The 15188-nt window shown below is 35.9% G+C and overlaps 1 protein-coding gene across 1 annotated transcript in view; it reads left to right on the forward strand.

Annotated features, from left to right (window-relative positions):
- The window catches only part of LOC112046646 (suppressor of lurcher protein 1), a 412265-nt gene that overhangs the window by 44834 nt on the left and 352243 nt on the right, over positions 1-15188 (forward strand). The window contains exon 2 of the mRNA XM_052883831.1: positions 1628-1686. Coding sequence (XP_052739791.1) covers positions 1660-1686 — 27 coding nt within the window. The 5' untranslated portion in view covers positions 1628-1659. The remainder of the gene's footprint in view (positions 1-1627; positions 1687-15188) is intronic.

Below are 15188 nucleotides of genomic sequence, written 5' to 3' on the forward strand. Positions count from 1 at the left end.
AATATGCACATTTAGCACAAACATTCTTAATAATCGACGACAACGTCGATGCGATTTCGCAAGAGATACTTAGATTGCAAAATGTGTTAGCCTTTATTAAAGTGTCGACTTTACATCATTCAATTATTCAGAGAAAATCGCTTAATAATATATTCAGCAAGTTGCGAAGTTTGTATAACAGCGACAATATAATTGAGGTTGATATGAGAGAATATTATGAAATAATTAGAGTAGGTTATTATTATAAAGATAATGAAATTATTATAGTTCTTAAATTCCCAATAGTTCTTCCTCAAATATATACCTTGTTTAGATTATCTATGATTCCTAATAAGTTCAATGAAATCCTTATATCTCCTTCCCCATTCCTGGCAATATACGGCAAAGAATTCAGGTACATAGAGGCTGAATGCCCGAAGACCAGCAAGTGGTACATCTGCAACGAGAACAGCGGAATACAGAACCGAGATACTGAAGATTGCATCCATCAACTCATCACTGAGCAACAGAAGATAACAACATGCAAAGCGGCTCGAGTAACTATTCATCGCCCAGCTTATGACGAGCTCGACGAGAAACACTATACTATGCACTTCCCCACACCCTCAAAAGTGCGTGTATCCTGCGGACAGGATCTCTTCAAAGAATTAAAAGGAAGCTACCTTGCAACTATTCCGAAGAGTTGCTCTATTACTACATCAGACTTCGTCATCTCAAATATGAACGATCACATTGAAGGCCAAGTACTAAAGATTATGGATATAACTTCAGAGGAATCACCGCAGCTGCAATCACCAACTTCAATAGAGTTAAATACCATCAACCTTAATCATCTACATGAGATCAACACAAAAGTTTCTGCGCAGCATCCGATAAATATAAAGTTAGAAGCAACCGAAAGCAGTATATACCACACAACCATACCACTATATCTCATAATCGTGGGAATTGGTGTGTCCTTTATTGCGTTCCTGATTTATAAGAAATACTGGCGTATCCAAGAATCTATTAAAGAAGCACCAACGGAAATTGTAGTCCCTGAAGTCAGAACAAGGTTTGACCCTGATCAACCCCCAGCTTCCTTCACATCAAAGGTGTTCAGGCGCTGTTCTACGGGGGGAGGTGTTACGCGAGGCAACCCTGCAGCGAGTACGTGAGGCAGCCCTTGCCAAAAGTGCAAGATTGCACCCATTGTTCGGCCGCATTCCATTGTATGAGCGTCACCTACTCTTTCACAATATGTAATAATTATGTTAACACTTTTACTCCCAACTTTGGAGTAAACAGGCACCTACTTGTAATTTAGCTGTAGTTTCTAATATTAAATCTAATCATAAGTCAAATTTGGGTTTTCTTTGAAATTCTCGGTGCGACCATACATTTTTCACACACACACACTTTCTCATACCAACGTTCACTACATACGTTTTAATGTGATTTTTTTTTCTTAAAAATAAATTAATAAATAAACATTTAATTCATAGCTCTGGTTCATAGAAGTTGTATTTTTTACCTTGGGTAAAAACTAATCAGTAAAGTCTTTGTTTTTGGTTACCGGTAATATTTGTTACTTAATTTTTAATTAATTAATTAATTTTGTATTTAATACATTTTTCATTTGTTTCAGATATAGTGAGATTATGGCGATAATAGGTCGCTATGGGACAAAGTGGTAGTGCAATGCGGGTTTGTACTAAATAATTTACTTAATTTTCATATTCCATCTATACTTATAAGGTAAAATTTGTGGTGATGTAGAGGATAATCTCTGGATCTACTAAACCGATTTTGAAAATTGTTTTACCACTACAAAGCCACGTTATTTGTGAGTGTCATAGGCTATATTTTATCCCCGTATTCTAACAAGAACTAAGCGGGTGAAACCGCGGGGCATTGGCTAGTTTATAACATAACTAGCTGACGCCCGCGACTTCGTCCGCGTAGAATTTACTTTCTCACAAATCCCTCGGGATCTATGGATTTTTTGGGATAAAAAGTAGCCCATGTGTTAATCCAGACTATAATCTATCTCTACTTCAAATTTCAGGCTATTCGGTTTAGTAGTCGAGGCGTGAAAGAGTAACAAACACTCACCCATCAAAATCATAAGATTTCGTAAATCTCGTAAATCCAAGGATTTTTTCGGTATAAAAAGTAGCCTAAGTGTTAATACAGAGTAAAATCTATTTCCATACCAAATTATAGCCAAATCGATTCAGCAGTCGCGGCGTTAAAGAATGACAAAAATCCAAACATCCATACAGATACTTTTGCGTTTATAATATTATTAGGATATAGTAATGGCAATTAAAAGGCAAAAGGAAGTAAATCCAACCACAATGTGGAATACTTAATAAAATAACGATAAATCCCTAATTAAAACGTAATTACAAATCCCAACTTGCTCATTTAAGTTCCAATCCCGTCATGGTATTTAAGTTAACAACTAACTGGCAGTTTTCCAGAAAACACAAACGTGAAATATATTCTATTATTTAGTATTTTTTTAACGGAGTACAATGGGGCTAACAATGCCACAGCTATATGTTAATCGGATTAAATATGCGACAAGATATACGACGTTCCTTTGTGATATAGTTTTCAGTAATGTAAGGATGAACGTTCATTGCGGTTTTCGTTACACACAAGTTGATTAAATGCTAAGTTAACATCGTATTTAAAATGCTATATATACCTAATTAACGTTTATAACATGTTTTTTATTACCCTACCGACAAAGACGTACCGCCAAGCGATTTTGCGTTCCGGTACGATGTCGTGTAGAAACCGAAAGGAGTGTGGATTTTCATCCTCCTCCTAACAAGTTAGCCCGCTTCCATCTTAGATTAGATACATCATCACTTACCATCAGTTGAGATTGTAGTCAAGGGCTAACTTGTGAAGAATAAAAAAAACCGTCAAACGTACTAGTAAGAAAATGTAGCGATCGTGAAGCAGTCTATGACTGTGACATTAAACTCGAACCTGAGACACAATCTTGGTAAACAGTTTAATAGATTTGAAGGGAAGTTATCATAGAAAGAATCTGCTTACAGTTAGTAGTTATTTTACTTTTACCGCAGATAAACCCAAAAAAAGGTTTAAAAATGTACACTGTAAACAATGTAAACATAGCTTAATTATTAACGTCGGTTAATGGAAATATTGTCTTAGGAAACGGTACAAAATATCACTAATATAATACGTAGGAGGTAACAAAAACTCTGTCTCTATTTGAATGCTATTAATAGCTGATCTTAATGTACTAAGGCTTCTAATTGTAAAAGATGATCATTTTACTTTGATTTTTCCGTACAGACAACACGAAAAATGTAAAAAAGCATCCGAGCATAAAAGGAGTCGTTGTTAACATTCATTGACCGCTGAAAATTATTGTTACAAAACCGACCGACATCGACATGGCACGCGTCCGGTGAAGTTTTTAAAAATAAATTAATCCTCTCGCACTATTTTATTGTTACACATATCCCCGACTCACATTTTATGAACAATCCGAAATGAAAACCGTCGCATATTAGTTTGTTAGCGATTGTACTGTTATTTATTCTGTGGCGTAAAAGCGTTAGATGGAAATATGCTTTATTTTTTTAATTATTGCATTTTATTGCTTTTTAGGATTTCGTACTAAAAGGGTAAAACGTTTTAATAAAAATTACCTACTAATAAAAATAATAGTTTAAAAAATTAAAAACACGCTTTAAGCGCGCACTAAAAATTATAAAATAATTCGGACATTTAGTTTGATGAGTTATCTCTTTGCCAAATCTACATTAGATCGGAGGTAAACATTTACAATTTCTGTTCGTGACGAACGATAAATAATAATTACCTATGCGAAATGGTATGGTATGACAAATCCAATATGGCGGCCTCATATTGAATTTGTAATGACGTTTCTTAGCTAGTCGTGTATTATCATCAGAACTCAGAGCGTGTGCAAAATTTCATCCTAATCAAAGTCAAATTAAGATTCCAAGATTTTCTTACATACCTACATAGCTACAAATGAAGCTAATATAAAGCGTGTAAAAATAGTTCTTAATTTAGGTTACAACAATGGTGTTTTTTTTTAGATTATAATATGGTACAGAACCCATCATGCGCGAATCCCGAGTCGCACTTAGCTGGTTTTGTTTGTATATGGTACAGATAATGTTAGCCAACTAATAAAAGCAGTAAATTCGCGTTCCACGAAAGCTCGCATGTAAAATTTATAGGGAGCGTTAAGGATTCCTTTAACACATTCGTTTCTGCTTTTACTTTAATGTTTTTATTTTAGTCCAGTTTCCTAATCAAAGGATCGGTGTTTATATTCAGACAAATTTTACACTGAGATATTTCAGAATAAATAACGAAAAACACTCTCATTTTTTACCATTTTGTGGTTTAACTAGTTTTTTTTTTAAATTTTAATGTTACTCAGTCATCATCATCGTCAACCCGCCTTTTGACGGCTAGGCCAGCCCAGGCATCCCTTCTTATAGCAAATGAGATATGGTGCTTACTCCAACCACGATGTTCCAATGCGGTTTTGCGGGCTTAGGTTGATATTTCTTCTTCAACGACCACAATTCACAAATAGCTGTAAATGATACACTGGTACCAATTAAACGACGGTTGTCATACCACCAACTTTCAAAATCGTAGCTGAGAATTAACAAAAAAAAATTTAAAAAAAGAAACAAAAGCTCAGTATCTCCTAGCCCGAGACTCGAACCGAGGACTGTGTACACTTCCTGAACACACAACTAGAGGTACAAGATACGAGGAACGAGGTATTATAACAGTATTTGTTTAAATAACCTTTGTTGTTGACCACAACTAACATTGAGTTGTAAAATTTCCTCTTTTGAGCGCCTCATTTTTCATGCGCTAGTAACATATCTAATATTGTTTGGCGGTACGTCTTTGCCGGTAGAGTGCTAACTAGCCAAGGCCGAAGCTTTACACCAGCTAAACACACTCAGTAACAACAGTAAACAGTAAGTTTACGAACAGTAACTTTCAAGCTATGTACAATTAGTATTTAATATTACGTAATAGTTTTAGCTAAACACATCGACGACAGCCGGTCCCGGCTATTTTCATCACCATGTAATCTAATGGCAATCGTTAACCCTTTTCGGAAACTTATATCCTGTCTTTTAAATTTAAGTGGGGTTGGGTAAGTTAAATGGGTTAAATTAAAAACATTAATGCTTAGTAGTTGGTATGTAAGAAATATAAGCCGAGAAATTAGACGCAAATAAGGGTGGAATGCTTAAGTTTAATGATGGTTATCTTATATTTATTCGGAATGGGTTGTAAAAGCCGGTAATAGTTGTTGGGTTGTTGTAGCAAAATAAATAAATCATGTTCTAGATGTTGACTCTACAACGTGCAATTGCACGTTGTAGAGTCAACATCTCCTGAGGATGCTCCGGTTTCGGGGTGAAACGTACGTAGAGAGTATTTTGTTGGACCTGGGTGACGTTGTCGCATGGGTTCGTCGACTTTTCGCGGATGATAGCAAAATAAATAAATCATTATATAATCATGATGAACTTCCGCAAAGTAACGCCTGCTTCTATCCAATTGTAATTGCGTCATTTATTTTGATGCATTAATTCGTTTGTCCAAGAGATTTATCGAATGCTGATCTTATAGGGACGTATTAATTAGTGCAAAATGACTTTGCAATTGAAAATCCTCCATATCTTATATCACCCGGACGTCACGTTGGTCCCAACGTCAGTCAATTGCTGATTATTACATAAGACACCCTTACAAATATGTCTCCTTTCCTCCGTTGTTTTAGAATTATATACTAAAACTCCAAGAACTCTAGCCAAGCTTTTATGATCGCTCGAAGGTTTTCTTTAAGAGTCCTCTCTGAACCTCCAGAAGACCTCTCCAGAAGACCTCTCTGGCGCAGTTGGTACTGCGCCAGAGAGGTCTTAAAGAAAGAGAGAGCTGTGGTTCTCAACACAGAGGTCCTGGGTTCGATTCATAACTCGGACCAACTCACCATCTCCCATGGCCCACTCGTCTTTGCAGTCATACAGTTCTCCTTCGCCTTCAGTTCGCCTTCTTGACTCCCTACAAATTCTTTACTTATTCGTATGATGCCGCGTAGAAACCGTCTCAGGCATTGGTAAAATAAACTTGTACCACTACCAAGTGATACCGCTTTCATGTCGCATAATATCAGATGCGATCACAGTCAAGGGTCAACTTGTCATAGAATAAACATTAAAAAAAACTCACCAGCTTAATCCCGATCTTACAATGAATACATAATCAGGAGAAAGCTAGTGCTTTTAATATTTTAGTCCTGAAAAGTAATTAGTAGACACTTGACTGAAAAATTATTCTTGTTTCATTAAAACTTTCACGTTTATAATAAAACTAGCTGACGCCACGCGGTTTCACCCGCGTGGTTCCCGTTCCCGTAAGAATACGGAGATAATATATAGCTTATAGCCTTCCTCGATAAATGGGCTATCTAACACTGAAAGAATTTTTCAAATCGGTCCAGTAGTTCCTGAGATTAGTGCGTTCAACCAAACATACAAACTCTTCAGCTTTATAATATTAGTATAGATTTCAGTTATATATTAAAAGGGTTTGTTAAGGTTATTTGAAAAAAAAAATTACTTAAAATAACTAGATAAACGTAATTGAAAACTGTCACGAGTACAACCTACTGACTATTGAAAGTGAGAAGGGTTTAAGAATTATTATTCCATTTTGAAATGCGGAAGAAGTCCGGCCTCCAGTTAGTTTCGTTCCAGAGTTAAAAGCCTGCAGGCGCGACGTTATCGCGTTGTAAACCGGAAATTTAACGACGACTCCCAAGGTATTGCCGAATATTGCACCCATTAGGACGGTTTAGGGTTGTTTCACGGCGACACTTCCATTTCTGGCTGTTATTCGTCTCTTTCCTTTTATCGTTAACCTTTTTTATCTGAATTAGGTGTTTTTTTTTACTTGATTTAATTGACTCGTTTGTCCAGTGGTTAAACTATGTAGCGTGTGGAGGTCCTGGGTTCCTTGTCGGCGTGTGGAGTACTGAGTCTTAATCTAGAAATTTAGAATAATTTTGGTGGTGCTATAACCCCGTATCTCGGAGAGCATGTTAAGTAAGTCACGGTTATTATAATAATAATAATAATAATAATAATAAAGCCTTTTATTTTCTCTTCTTCACAATATTTTACAATTCATTTAACTTAAAGTAGGTATTCATTGTTATTATTAATCAGTCACAATTTTTAAAACAACACATTACATAATTATTCCGTTAGATAATCATAATCCATGCATTTTCATAATCATAAAGAATATTTAATTAATTAATTACAATTTTAAAACAATAAATCTAAAATTACACATGTTTCCTATTCTTATTCCGTGCATATACCTAGTCATTTAACATAATTATAATCTGATCTAATCATTTATTCTAATGCATACGTTTTTTATCTAAAATATATAATTTATTCAATACATTTAGTCATTTAACATACTTAATCATAATCACACATAGTCATTTAAGTCAAAAAAAATATATTTAATACCGTTATGAGTAAATTTTCATTTTGTCTTTTTGTTTTTTTTTTTAGCAATTTAATTTATTATTATTAGATTATGTCATATTATTGTATTTTTTTTTTCTTTCTTATTCTTTAATTTCCAAAATTATGTTAGGTTGAAGATGAGAACCCTCTCGGGTGTAGGCCTCCTCCAAAACAGACCATTTTTTTCCATCTTTTGCAGACTCTTGCCAGTCTTTACCAGCGATGGCTGCTATATCATCAGCCCATCTAGACACCGGTCTGCCGCTTCTCCTCTTGCCCTGCGGCCCTTTCCATGTAGTAACCTTATGAGTCCATCTGTTATCTTGTTGTCTAGCCACATGTCCAGCCCACTTCCATTTTAATGATTGTGCTTGTTTAAGAAAATCTAGAATTTTCGTTTCAGCTCTTATGTCTGATGCTTTGATTTTTTGACATTTTTTAATGCATAAGAGGCTGCGTTCCATTGCTCGTTGGCACACTATTATTTTAGTTTTTACACTTTTTGTGAAAATCCATGTTTGTGCACCGTATGTTAGGCATGGGAGAACGCAGGAGTCCATTGCTGTCTTTTTGAGGCTTACTGGCAGTTGGCTTTTAAAAATTTCTTTCAGCGACCAGTATCTGTTCCAAGCAATTGTTATTCTCCTGTTTACCTCCTCTACATTAGAGTATGGGTTAAAAGATATCTGCTTCCCAAGGTAAACATACTTCTCTACATAATCTAAGATTTTATTGTCAATATATATTGGAAGGGTGTGAGCGTTTGTCATTAGTTTTGTTTTCTCTTCATTTATATCCAGCCCAACATTTTGACTAGCCTTATGTAGAGTTTCTAACATGTATTGCATATCTCTTCTAGTTTCTGCAAAGAGTATCAGATCATCCGCAAATCTTAAATTTGTTAGGAGGGAACCATTGATTTTTATGCCCTTATTTTTCCAATTAAGATTTTCAAATATTGATTCGAGTACTGCAATGAAAATTTTGGGAGAGAGTGGGTCTCCCTGTTTTGTGCCTCTGTTTATATAGATTGGTGGTCCAACGCTCTCCATCTTTACTCTGCTTTTACTTTTGTTGTATATATATTTAATTATATTGATATAGTTTTCATTTATTTTGCAGTCTTTTAGAGCTTTCCATATACTGTCATGGTAAATAGTGTCAAAAGCTTTTTTGTAGTCTATAAATGCCACATAGAGTGGCACTCTGTTCTCTTTATATTTTTCAAGTATTTGCTCTACCGTATGAATGTGATCCATGGTGGAAAACCCTTTACGAAAACCAGCTTGTTCTTTTGGTTGTTTGGAATCTATTTGGGTGTTAATTTGGTTAAGGAGACAAGTCGAAAAGAGTTTATATAAACAGCACATCAAACTTATTGGGCGGTAATTCCTGATATCTTTCGGATCTCCTTTTTTGTATAAAAGAGTGATATGTGACTCTACCCATTGATAGGGAACGGTTTCCTCTTTTCTTATTAAATTAAAAAGGTTATGTAGAGGGCCTAATAAAAGATCAGCAGCATATTTAATCGCTTCGTTTGGAATGTTGTCTGGACCTGTACTCTTTTCGTTTTTCATACGTTTGATTGCGTTCATTATCTGAAGCTCATTCCACTCTTCACTCACTAGTTTATCAAACTCATATTGGTCAGTTTTTACATAGGAAGTGATTGTTCCGGACTTATTACTATAGAGATCTTTATAGAACTGAGACGCTGTCTCTAAAATAGCTCTTCTGCTGTTTTGGATCTTGTTTTTGTCTTGCAAACAAGGCACCCATGTTTTACTGAATGTGAGCTCTTTATTTGCCTGTTTCACACTACGTCTTTCTTTAAGATTTTTTTCGATTACTGAGTATCGGTAACTTTTGTAATCTTCTTTGATTTTGTTATTTATTATTCTATATATTTTTGAGAGCTCTTTTTTTATTTCTGGAGTTTTTGGGTGGGCAGTTTGGAGTTCCAGAAGTCTTTCAATTAAGCGTTTTGTCTCTACAGTTATGATATTTTCATTTAGTGTTCCTTTTCCATGGGACTTGGACTTTTTTTGGCTTGAGTTTGTTATGCCATGTTTTATGTACTTCTCTATTTTATCGTAGTAACTTTGAACAGTGTCTTCGTTTTCTAATTTTAGGTCGATAATGTGCTCTATGAGACAATTTCTGTATGCTTTTATCTCATGGTCTTGTTTCAGAATCTTTTTATTGCAGCAAAATTGAACTCTGCTTTTCTTTTCTGTCTTGAGTAAAACTTTTGCCCGTACAAGTCTATGATCAGAAGGAAAGGCTACCCTGTTTAAGATCAGTCACGGTTATTATCATTGTAAAATGCTATTGGTCTCAGATACGTCATAAGAAATATATACCCTCATCTGCATGTATAGCCTATAGTATAGGTTGCCTAGTTAAATAGCGGCTAAACACATTTTTCATACAAAATCTAAGAAACCATAAACTAGATCAAAGAAATAATTATTACAGTTAAATTAAGCATAAAAAGAAGCTTTGATTTGACATTTTACACGACTAAATAACTGTTTAGGGTAGTTAAATGACATTAATTTTAAACTGTTTATATCTGGCAACCACAGTTGAAGTGTGAAAGCAGGCAAACTTTACGTTTTCAATTATGTTCGATATATTATTTTTGCTAGTGGATATGACCTTTGCCTCCGATTCCGGAGGTTGTGGGTTCGAATCCGGTCGGGGGCATGCACCTCCAACTCTTTCAGTTGTATACATTTTAAGATATTAAATATCACGTGTCTCAAAACGTTGAAGGAAAAACATCGTGAGGAAACCTGCACACCAGAGAATTTTCATAATTCTCTGCGTGTGTGAAGTCTGCCAATCCGCATTGGGCCAGCGTGGCGGACTATTGGCCTAACCCCTCTCATTCTGAGAGGAGACTCGTGCTCTGCAGTGAGCCGAATATGGGTTAAAATGATGATGAGTTACTTCTCTATTTCACATATCATGAGATTCGCAAACAAAAGGAAACTTATTTCCATTTTCGTTACACTACGTAACTTTTCCATAACTGCACGAAACGAATACTTCAACAAAAATCGAGCAATGGAATTAATCCAGCTTTTTTCAAAGCTGTCCCTCGCTCGCTGTGTACTGGCTTTGTAACATTATTTTTGGAGCCAACTATTTCGTATACCTTGTTTGTTTTTAATTGGTGAATATGAAACAGTCTCCAGTTGGTCAATTTATTTGAGCGAGATTGCTTGTTTATTGGACGCTTGAGAAAAAATACTTTTTGTTTGTAGTTGTAATTGATATCCCTAGAAAATATAAACTGGGACTACTCCGCCTACTACTGGTTGACATTTTGTCTATTTCTCTTCAAGTTCTTTATGTCGTTGGTCGCATGCTAGGCACGGCACATTGGCTTCTTTGCACCTGCTTTCAAAGCTTTCAAAGCTACCATAGTCAATATTCATTTACTTCAATTAGGCTTAGTTTACAAACACTTCCGAAACGTCACGTAATAATATTATAAGATACTAGTATAATATTAGTCGAAAACTTAAAATTAAAGATACGAGGGTTCCCAATGCGCCTCGGTCCGAGAAGAGCCCACAATAAACTTAGCTAGGATTTCCAATTTTTAATGTATCTTGCTTTACGCCGTTTAGCATAGAAATAATAAATTTTCATTTTTAATTTTTTACATATGGCAAGAGCATTTTGTGTACAAGTTATCAGCCTTTGTTAAAAGAGAAATGTCTGTACAGGCTCTCAATAAGTACTTAATCGCTAATTATTATGGGCCTCATAAGAAGGCTCAGAGTCACGCAGCGGGTGATAGAACGAGCTATGTTAGAAGTATCTGTGTGATCGAATCAGAGATAAATCAGATAGCTCAACGAGTTGCGAAGCTGAAGTGGCAATGGGCGGGGCACATAGTTCGAAGAGCCGATGGATGTTGGGGTCCCAAAGTGCTGGAATTGCGACCCCGCTCTAGTAAGCGCAGTGTTGGTTGGGATTCGCTGGATGCAGGTGGCTCAGTATCGTGATGTTTGGAAGTCCCTACAAAAGGCCTATGTCATGCAGTGGACGTCCATCGGCTGATATGATTTCGGCTGAATTGCAGAATGTTTGGATATCTTATTAGAAAATACGATTTGATTTCGAATCCGCCATTAAGATAACGTTTAATAAGTTTGCCAATGTCTAAGTATTCTTAATAATTTCCAAACTTTACTTAGTCAAGAAATATCTGTTATTTCCCAGCTAGTATACCGATCGTAAAGCCGTTTATGGTGGCAGTAAAGGAACCGTTTATCTCGTACTGTTCATATGAGAAACATTTGTTACAACAATTTCCCAAGGCACACAAGAGATATTATACATTTACACGGGGTGAATTTAATACGTGACAGTTGGTATTAACTTTAGAAGTTGGATACTAACTCGTTTCGTATTTCCAAGTCTTATTGGGTGCATATTGTGATAGCTTATTTTGAATATATATTAGTATTGAATGCATCGATGGCTATGTGGTCAGACATACTAATATTATAAACGCGAAAGTTTGTATGGATGTTTGGATTAACACATAGGCTACTTTTATCCCGAAAAAGTCCTCGGATTCACGCGATTTACGAAAACCTTATGATTTTGATGGTATGAGTGTTTGTTACTCTTTCACGCCAAATTTGAAGTAGAGATAGATTATAGTCTGGATTAACACATAGGCTACTTTTTATCCTAAAAAAATCCATCCAGGGATATGTGAAAAAGTAAATTCCACGCGGACGAAGTCGCGGACGTTCGTTAGCTCTATCATAGTTTTTAACTGAAAAATTCTGGGTTAAATTCCTTGCTGGTGTCAGGTTACGGTTTAATATTTTCTAAATTTGACCAACCTGTTGGTGGCTTTGGGTGTGGCTACTACCTCTCCTTAGTAAACTGTCATCTTAAACTAAATCATCACTTAATTTTAGACGCCGTCAATAGTAAAATTGTTATTAAATAAAAAAGAATAAAGCTTAATCATTTAGGCAGTACCGAAATTCAGTTATTTTTGTCTTTGTGTAGAACTTATTTAAACATTTTTTCATATCATCTAGATTAATTAAAAGATGAATTGATTCGGTTGGGTTTCAATTACATTATTATTTGTGAGATCAGTACTCTTATAGGAAATTGTAGAATTATTTATGAGTTTTACACAAGGCGTTTGTTACATACCATCCGTACATCACTGTTAGAAAGGCAGTCTTATAAAGAAACCCTTATCAAAAAGTGATATACTCAAGATTTCCCTCCAATACGGGCCTTTTACGAAACACTTAACGTAATGAGCCGTATATTCCTTCAAATCCTGTTATATGATCGTAGGTGGACGTTAAGTAAAGTTGAATGTAGATGGAAACGATGGTCCGTGTTATTTATGAGACGAGAACTACCTCTGGTAGTCGAACTTCGAACAAAATTCCCAATTGATTAATTAAACCAAATTCCACTTAGTTACATTCAATTAATTGTATCAGTAAATTGCTCGAACTATTGGTATCGAAATTTAATTAAAGCTTTTTATTATTTTACCTACTTTCTACAGTATACGGTAGGTATAGTTTTTTGACTATAGGTTACTTTTTGAAATAAAAAAGATGAAAAATCATCATCACGATACTGAGCCACCTGCATCCAGCGAATACCTGCGACTCGCTTGATGTCGTCAGTCCACCTGAGGGGTCGACCAACACTGCGGGGTCGGCATTCCAGCACTTTGGGACCCCAACGTCCATCGGCTCTTCGAACTATGTGCCCCGTCCATTGCCACTTCAGCTTCGCAACTCGTTGTCGGTGACTTTGGTTCTATTGCGGATCTCCTGACTTCTGATTCGATCACGCAAAGATACTCCTAACATAACTCGTTCCATCGCCCTCTCTGTGACTCTGAGCTTTCTTATGAGGGCCATAGTTGGCGACCTCGGAACCATCTACCAAATATACAAAAAGTTCATCTAAATCCATAGAGCTAATTAGGAGAAGTGCGACCACATACATGACAAACATGACGAGTATGACTCGAATTTTAGACAAGCAATGAAGTTAGAAGAAAAAAGAGGTAGATAAGTTATACGCGGACCCCAAGTGACACGTTAAAACTGTGTTAATTAGCAAACCTGAGCTCAGTCATCGCACTGTCATCGCACCGTTGACATCGCCGCTGAAATAATTTTTGTGTGCCAGTTGTAAACATCGAATGTTGTATAGGTAACCTATCTACCTCTATTTTCTTCTAACATCATTGTATACAAGCTATCGCTTAAGTACCTACGATAAACCGTCGAGCCTGCGCTTGTTCTATTTCTGATCGTGTCGATTTGCCGACTCATTGGTCTATGAGAGTGAGGGAATAGATTGTGCAAGTGTGAAATGTGTTTGTCCACATTTGTGCACTATTATTATTTACTAAGCCCAACTCGAGATTTGATCGGGAGGACATTATGTTAGCAATTTTAAATATTGGTCCTACTAATGTATATTGACGTATCATGACAGGAAATAGACCTTAGAAATTGTAAATAATAAAGTGAGACATTGTCATGATACAAGGTATGAAGCTCTCGGTTCCGCATTTGCGAGGCAGTCGCTCCTTTGCTATCGCAGAGGTAACAAGTGCCAAGTGATTGTATTGAAGTGTAATTAATATATGTAGATTTGTATTGATGTATAATAGTACAAAGTGATTGCAGTGAAATGTAATATTTATGTCGCATTGAAGATCAACAGTGAATATTATTTGGAAATCCCTCTGAACTTAACAATTATTATTTCAACTTATATCTCATTCTGAGAAGAGACTCGTGCTCAACAGTGGGCCGACCATGAGATGGTAATGATGATGATCTTATAATTGGGACTATTCAGGAAAGTACAATTTGATAGAGGAAAGATCTGATGTAGGACGACTACTGCAAGACATAGGCTTTTTGTAGGGATTTCCAAAAATCACGATCCTTAGTCGCCTGCAACGATTACCTGCGACAAAGACGTACCGCCAAGCCAAAAGAAATTGAAAGGGATGTGGATTTCAGCCTCCTATCAAGTCATCCCGCTTCCATCTTTAATTGCATCATCACTTACCGTCAGATGAGGTTGTAATCAATGGATAACTTGTAAAGAATAAAAAAAATTAATCCAACAGTAAAGCGAAAGCCTCTTAAAATGTTGACTAAGGTTTAAGCTAACTTATCCTAATAACTATACAAATCATGCCTACTTGGAATGGTGGCAAGAATACTGGTTTATTGATACTTACTAATATTATAAAGAGTATAAGGTAACGTTTGTGATGTTGTAGGGGGTAAAGTCAGGATCTACTGAACGGATTTTGAATTCTTTTTTTTGATTTTTTTTTTTGACGGTATTGAGATATATGATAGCCTGGATTAACACATAGGCTACTTTTTATCCCGGAAAAATCCATTGTTACCGAGGGATTTGTCAAAAAAATTATTTCACGCGAACGAAGTCGCGGGCGTCTGCTAGTAAAAATATATTTAAATTTATATCGACAAATTGCATCTTTGATTCTGATTGAAAAAAGCCGCCCAATATCCTGTAGTTACTCTTTTCAATGGAGAT

Source organism: Bicyclus anynana, chromosome 10 (assembly GCF_947172395.1).
Source record: "Bicyclus anynana chromosome 10, ilBicAnyn1.1, whole genome shotgun sequence".
NCBI classification, from domain to species: Eukaryota; Metazoa; Arthropoda; class Insecta; order Lepidoptera; family Nymphalidae; genus Bicyclus; species Bicyclus anynana.